The 8,143-nt window shown below is 31.8% G+C and overlaps 1 protein-coding gene across 1 annotated transcript; it reads right to left on the reverse strand.

The window, feature by feature from the left end:
* Positions 1-263: 263 nt before the first annotated feature.
* On the reverse strand, positions 264-4,586 carry LOC141697011 (NAC domain containing protein 50-like). Its single transcript, XM_074501190.1, has 4 exons — positions 4,009-4,586; positions 3,068-3,345; positions 2,782-2,967; positions 264-1,124 (listed from the first exon to the last, which is right to left on the reverse strand). Exons 1-4 carry the CDS (start codon positions 4,223-4,225, stop codon positions 624-626), a joined length of 1,182 nt encoding a protein of 393 aa, XP_074357291.1. The 5' UTR covers positions 4,226-4,586; the 3' UTR covers positions 264-623.
* Positions 4,587-8,143: the final 3,557 nt, after the last annotated feature.

Raw genomic sequence — 8,143 nt, forward strand, 5'->3', positions numbered from 1 at the left:
ATTTTCACTTCAACTTCATTAAAATTTGGCTTAAAGGGATTGGATACGGTGCCTCTTGGAGTCGCTCTTAAAAATTTAGCAGGTAAAGTAAACTAGGGATAAAGATATTCCACGTAAAAACCTTTATTTTCTTCATTTAACAGCATCTTCTACTTCATAGTTCACCCCCACACTTGTTGATCATGTGTTACTCGCCAAACAGTCTCCATTTTATTTGGAAAACGATTATAATGATGCTAAAAAGTAAAAAAAAAAAAAAGGGAGGTCCCAGAATAGAAATTTATTAAGCGACAAGGTTGCAGAACATCCTAAACAGTACACATAGTTCTCGGAATTACATTGAACAAACTACAAAGTACAGCTACAGAGTACATAAGCAGAGCTCAATTTCCGATCCTCAATTTCCTTCATCAGCAATATCGATAAACCTTCATGAAAAGGGCTCGAGAGCCTAGAACTAGAAAGCTAATATTACAATGTTTTCGCATAGCTACATACCTGGGGGTCAAACCCATAGCATTAGTTAATATTCTAGAGGTTGATGCAAGATAGAAGGACGTTGATATTGGCAAAAGTCGTTACTTGTCAGCACATTATCCGCATCGTTCTGTCTGCAAACATGGCTACTTGCTCTGGGCGGCCCTTTTCAGATCATCATTATCTTTGCTCAAAACTTCAATATGGGATTGAAGGATATTAATCATGGCTTGGGCCCTCATCACTTCAATCTTCAATGTCTCCCTCTCCATAGAAACACTGAGGATCTCGTTTTCTAGATTACTGATAAATTTTAGGTAACCGGGAGGCACAGATTTTTCAAGGTTATCAGCATCAAATGTAGGTGGGTTGAGAGGTTGAGGATTTGACTCGTTTCCAACAGTTTCTAACAATGGGAACTCCATGAGGGCTAAATTCATTGGTCCAGCTGTTGGCTCCTGGCTTGTTGTAGAATCTTCTGAACCATTTTGATGGCTTGAGCTTGGATCACTTTGCTTTGCCCTTTTAGGTTCAAACAAATTTGCTGGCTCTTGATCTGCTTCATCGTTCACGAGCTGATCTTCTGTCCGTTCCCTCTTGCACACAAATGGTATAATCTGGAGAGGAGTCTTATCTTCATCCTGTATCTGCAAGCCCATGGTAAAACACAATAAGGGATTTGTTTCCTCGTTCAGATTGGCAGATGACTGCCAGGATACATATATGCCATCTTTCCAAGTGATAGTTAATCTAGGCCTTTTAACTAGAGCAAAAATATGAATCAGAATGTGATTTTAAGTAGTGCAGCATGCAAATATCAAAAAAGTAATGAGGTATGCAGAGTGCAAAGAGTAATTGAGATAAACACATCATCACAATAAGAAAACTGCATCGAACACAGTAAAACAAACTATCTTGTTGAACTAGTAATTTGACTCGACTAACACCTTCACTGCTTTTGAAAGTAATTGAGGCCGGAGTTAAACCAAAATAAATCAAATTGCTTTCCCAATATTCAAGTCACCTCAGGAATCAGAAGAACGGGCTACACAAATAATAATTAGAAATGGAAGACACATTGAATGCCATATACTTGCCAAAACATCAAAGAATAAAAATATGAATGCAACAGAAACTTGCTACTTGGAAACTATAGCACCAGGTGAAATCTATTTTATTTCTTAACGAAGATGGGTCCTAAAACACATATTCCAGTACTTCGCAGCAAAAATATATTGTACTTCCCAAAATGGCATTATTAGTTTATGCAACGAAACTTAGAAATTTCTTTCTTTAACTCAAAGTAACACCAATTTATCAAAAAAATCATCATCATTAAGAAGTAAGAACATTATATATCATCAGCAAGGATGAAATCAAAAGATAATTCAGGACTAAGATCCTTGAAAATTAACCATTACAAAATGATAATAAAGATAAATATAATGACCTCTAGAAAAAGTCCTTGACATGTCACTAGCAATCACAGATGGCCACTTTGCAACAGCGAAGTACAACGAGAAGATACTATACATTAAGAATGTTGAAACATGAGGTTGTAAAAGTATAATATATTAAGATAAAATATTCCATTTAGTTACCCCACATATACACTGAAAACGTTAAAATAGAGATTGCAATACATTTAAGAATGAGTGTTTTAATGTGCAGACATAGAACCGACAGAATCATAGCCCTTCGTATGAAAAAAAACAATCAGAAGTAGACATAGAACCAACATCCATGTTGCTTGATGGGCTTACGTATGAAATTGCAGATATGCTATTAATGCACCCAGACAAACAGGAATGTAGCCAACATGGGGGAACAAATGACAAGCAGGTAATCATCTAACGCAGGGAAAATGACAAACGAGGAAACAAATAACGGAAGTAGCGGTATTGGGCTCATACATAAATGGCATGCATGAAGCTGAATGACCTCTGCCTGTGTCACGTGTGTCTCAATCTTTCGTGACTAATGCTATAAATCAATGGAAAGTGTATATAGTTACTTGGGACTCTAAATGCATCATGCATGCCTTCTATACTTGTGAGAGTGACGTTAATTTGGTAGGAAAGCACGAATAATATAGATGTGCATGTGCATGAAAAAACATATAATTTAAAATCAGTGGTAGAACAAGGACCCGAAGACACCTGGTTAAGGAACCATAGGAACCGGTGGCGATAATTGCTGAATATAGTGCAGCAAGTAAGAGCATTGTACAAAAAGTGTCTTGGTAACACATATATACACATTGGTTTGCGTATATTAGTCTATGCAACAGAGTAGAGAAATAACCTGTTCAATATCATTTCCCCCAGCCCTTCCTTCAGAAACATTAGCCACATCTTCCTCAGGCTCTACCCCAGGAACAAAAAGTGCGGCATCGTCTTCCCATTCCTCCTCGATGAATGGAGCATACCGATCCCCATTTGGAGGTCCTAAGCCACTCTTCTGGAAAATTCTGCACAGCACAAATGCATCCTTTCCCCCCCAAACAAGGATCACAATTTTTTGTTAGCCTAAATGTTACAGTACAACATTCAGATAATACTTTTAAAATATTAATCAGAAAAAATGACACCTGTGCTACTCCTGCTTGCTGTAGTTCAATGTCGACAAGTCTATATTCATGCATTACCCAGTTGGTTCGCTGGCCGTCAGGAGCTCGCCCACTGTGAAAGACTAATGTTTTCTTCATCCCAATAGTCTCTCCCTTGTGACGTACACACCTATCCTTTCCAGTTGCCTTCCAGTACCCCTTTCCAGTGGCACGATTCAGTCGAGACCCATTGCCATACTTCCTGTCAACGGGGCTGAAAAAGTACCATTCCATATCTCTGCTATTCAGCGAAGAATGACCTAAAACTCATAAAGTCAAGAACTTTGTCAAGTGACATGGAGGACCATACATACATCAGATAAATACAATCATTACATATCTAAACATTACTTGATCACACAAATACAAGGAGAAGGGCAACAAAAGCAAGCACATCAAACATCGCATTGTCCCCATGTTAATTTTCTTCTACAGTTTTTTTGCATTTCAACATAAAAATCCAATCTTTAGTGTTTTTTCACTAATCCAAATCCCACACAATCACAAATTAACAATGTTCTCACACAGATAAACAGAACTGAACATCAAAGTTAAAAATATAACACAAACAAAATCAAAATTCAATCAACCACAAAACCACACTTAAAAACAACAAAAATGAAAAAAAAAACAAGATTACCATATAAAGTTTAACATAAATATACAACAAACTCAAATTTACACAGAAAAAGATACTAACTTGAAATCCAAGTATACCACAAACCACAAGAAATGAAGACAATCAAAATCATAAACCAAAATCACAACCAAATTAGTACAAACACATCAACATAAATGAAACCAACAACATAAAATCACAAATTAAATTCATCAAAACAAAAAAGAGGCTAACTTGAAACACAAGCATACATATATACACACACGTATACATACAAATCTATCAAAAGGGTTAATAAATCTACCTGCAAGCTCCCAAGGCTCAGATTTATAAACATCAATTTCAGTAACAGCTTGAAACCTAAAAGGCTTCCCACAAGCCTTTCTCCTTAAATAATACCTCACAAGCTCCTCATCTGTTGGATGAAACCTAAACCCGGGTGCCAAAGACTTGTTCACCGGCGCGGGAGCGACTACCGGCGCCGGAATAACCGCCGTCGCCGGAAAAAACTCTCGATCCATAACTCAAAATTTCAAGAAATCAAGCACAACCCAGATGAAAAAGATGAAAATCTTGATGTGGGGTGGGCTTAAATTAGGGAAATAACATGATGGGGTGGATTGAAAAGGAAGAAATCAAGAAGGGTGGGTGTTGATTTGGAAGCTTGCTTGACACGGAAATCGATGAGAATTGTGTTTAGGCTAGAGCATTTTGGGGAATTTTGGATTTTATTATTATTATATATAAAAACATGTGTGTTTGTGTGTGTTTGATTTTTCAATGGATGAGTCAGTGTGTGTATATCTATAATGTTGTGTGTGTGTACAGGAGAGGGGGGGCATTAAATGGAAATGGGGGTTGGAGGATTACTTGCCTTCAAAGTTGAGATACAGACATGTACGTATATGTAACATTTTGTTTTTTTTGCTTACTTTTTGTAGAAGCCTCTCTCATCTCTCTCATCTCTCTCCTCTCCATCTCTCTCGTCTCTCTCCCTCGTGCGTAACGTCCACCACTTCTTTTCTTTCATTTTTTTAATTTCCAATTCGATTTTACTACTTTCCCTCTCTCTTTATTTCTTCTATTCTATTTTTGTGAAATATTTATATAATATAAATTAGTAAAAATATTATTTTTTCTTCATTTTTTTATGATTTTACCATAGTAAAATGTAAAAATGCCCAAATTAGATAATAAGATGGTTGCCAACGTTCTTTAATTGATTATGATGCAATTAAAAAAAATGAGTTTTTAATCACGTTAAATAAATCTTATTTAACACATTATTCCACAATCCTTACATCAATCCTTACATTTTTATTTCAAAAACTCATATTAAATTGAAGGACCCATATTAAAGGATTTTTTTACCTCCTCTAAATATCCGCGGAAATGATTTTTTTATTTCCGCAGATATTTATAGCAGAAGGGGAAAAATCCTTTATGCAGATATTTATAGTTGAAGGTAAAAAAAAAAAAAAATTGATCCGGACCGTTGAAATATAAATCTGATGTCTCTGAAGCAGTGTGTTATTTAAACGGTCTTGATACACAATTGTCAGTAATCAGGACCCAAAAAAGATATACTTAATGTGTTCGCATCAGAATTAATTTATACTGTTACGTCACCAATATCGCATCATTTAATATTTTGAGATCTCTAGCACTAATATTTACTATATTATGAAATTATTTGTAAAAATATGATATAATCAAAATCAATCAAATATGCAACTAGTTGCATCAACTCTTTTGATTACATTCAAGATTGTATTAGTTGCATAAAATTATAGAAATTCTTAAAATTTACATCGAATTGCACCAAACCTGTATTTTTGTAAAAAAAAATGAAACCCATATTTTGCAAATATAAATTAAAAAAATGTATTTTTACATAAAAATAAAAAAATGATGATATTTTACAAAAATCTTTTTCAGCTTGAGTATTTTCCAAAAAAAACTCCGTATATAATAAAGTAATTATTTTCATGAATAAGTAATTATTGGAATTAATGATATCTGGTTTGTAATCAATAAAATAGTCAAAATAATATCGAATTTCATGATAAAGAGGATAGGCCGGATATAATTGATTGGGGTTGGTTGTTATAGGATAATATCGAATCTAATTATTACATTTCTAAATACTGGATCCACATTTGATAAATTAGAAAATTAAATATTAATCAAGGTCATATTTCTTGTTATGTGAAAAACATTTTTAGTAATCATTTGATTCGCATCTTATTCTTAGTTGTGATCCTATTCTGATTCATATATTTTTCTATTATACAATATTATACTATTTTTCGGTCTATATTTTCAACGAACATGTGACTGTACTTTAATAATTTCCTTTTGATCAACAAATAAATAAATTTTAATTATAGATATATTTGCATTTGAAAAAATTAATTTCAGCTGATTTGCATCTTATTCTTATTTATGATCCTATTCTGATTTGTATATTTTTCTATTGTACAATATTATACTATTTTTTGCTCTCGCGTACAATATATTTTCAACAAACATATGACCGTACTTTGATAATTTCCTTTTGATTAACAAATAGATAAATTTTAATTATAAATATATTTATATTCAAAAAAAATAATTTCAGTTGATTCGCATCTTATTCTTATTTGTGATCCGATTTTAATTCGTATATTTTTCCAGTGTACAATATTATACTATTTTTTGGTCTCATATTGTACAATATATTTTCAATATGACCGTACTTGGATAATTTCCTTTTAATCAACAAATAAATAAATTTGAATTATAAATATATTTATATTCAAAAAAAATTAATTTCAACTAATTTTATAATTGATTTGTTGTTATATAATACTTAAATTATGTATTTATATTTCAAACGAATATCGACTCAAATCTCATAATTCTCAAACCATTCTTATATTCGATCATATTTATATAACGTATTTTGAATAATTATAGAATACTTAAATTATGTATTTATTATAGATATTTGTTTAAATTTCTAAATTATATTTATACTCCCTCTGTCCCCCTCAATTCTTTACATTGGGGGACGGGGACTCGGCACACACTTTAATGCTCTTATTAAATGTAGTTGCATAATTATTTTTTAATTTTTTTTTTCTTCTAAATAAAAATATAATATTCAAATTTTTATACAAAAAAAGAAAATTTTAAAAATAAATTACGAAAATATACTTTATAGTTGTCTTAAAATACATGTCAAGCATGTGAAAAAAACTGTAAAGAAATGAGAGGGACGGAGGTAGTAATATATATTTAATATGATACACATATATTAAAATAATATTTAATAAAATGATCACATTTTAGTTGTATAATTATTTATTTGAGTATTTTTAGTTTTTAATGTTATTTTTGATGAATTCGAGTTCAAATAAATAAAAACGAATAACTAGGCACTCAATACAGTTGAACCAAAAAAATTAAATATAAATATCCTAAGTGAAGTTAAATTTAAGTAAAGTGTATAGATAATTTTAACGAGCCTAATCCTACCATTATACTCTACTGCCTCTGTCACATTCTCTACATTATTTTTTGGCACGTTTTTTAATGTTTATTTAAAGTATAATTTTATTATATTTTTAAAAAAAATTCTTTATAAAAGTTTTATTTTTAAACTTTTATTCAAAAAAAAATTATTTTTAAAAATATTACGAATCTATATTTTATAAAAAGCTCGAAATACCTGCAAATAATAAATATAGAGAAATCAAACAGGATAATAGGTTTGTTTTCAGCTAGAAATGTTAGGATAATATGCAACGGGAAAGAAAAGGAAGAACATAAATTTGTATCGCAAGTAAGCTGGGGTTTTGGTTCCTTTCTTGATTAAGCAGTCAACCAAGTTTTGTTAAGAAGCCATACATTTCGTCCTTATCAAGTTACCTTGTTGATAAACCTCTCAAGCAAGCCTTATTAAAGGTGCCCCACATATACCCATTTACTTTATATAATATAAATTTTATTATTTCGTCCACATCAAGAAACGCATACACACTCGGTCCTCATGAATTTAAATACCAGTGCAACTGAATAAATAATAATGATTATAAATTTGTGATTCTCTATTTTTTAATATCGCCAGATTCTACTTCTGTATGGAGCCAATTGCAATGCTTTTATGGTTATATATATATATATATATATGCTGAACTGATTCTTTTGTTTGGCTGGTCAGAGTGTTAAACGAAATTAATATATACGGAAATCACAAAATATATACGGAAATCGCATTTGCTTTTGAATCTATATTAAGAAATTAATAAAAAATCGTGGTTAATGAACAAGTTAGTCTATCACTGGGTAGTTGAATTGAAAGGCCCAAATATTTATGTTAAATTTGAGAAAAACTTGTGGTGATAAATATCAAGGGGTTGAGCATGCAGTTATCGCTTTAGACATCTGTAATTAGT

The sequence above is a fragment of the Apium graveolens genome, chromosome 11 (genome assembly GCF_009905375.1).
Source record: "Apium graveolens cultivar Ventura chromosome 11, ASM990537v1, whole genome shotgun sequence".
Classification (NCBI taxonomy): Eukaryota; Viridiplantae; Streptophyta; class Magnoliopsida; order Apiales; family Apiaceae; genus Apium; species Apium graveolens.

Bases quoted from the DNA above. Each gene is read 5' to 3' on its own strand.
- LOC141697011 (XM_074501190.1), bottom strand. From the start codon at position 4,225: ATGGATCGAGAGTTTTTTCCGGCGACGGCGGTTATTCCGGCGCCGGTA. The intron at 3,346-4,008 runs GTAGATTTATTA...TATGAGTTTTAG, and splicing joins TGAGCCTTGGGAGCTTGCAG to GTCATTCTTCGCTGAATAGC. The intron at 2,968-3,067 runs GTGTCATTTTTT...TGGGGGGGAAAG, and splicing joins AGCAAGCAGGAGTAGCACAG to GATGCATTTGTGCTGTGCAG.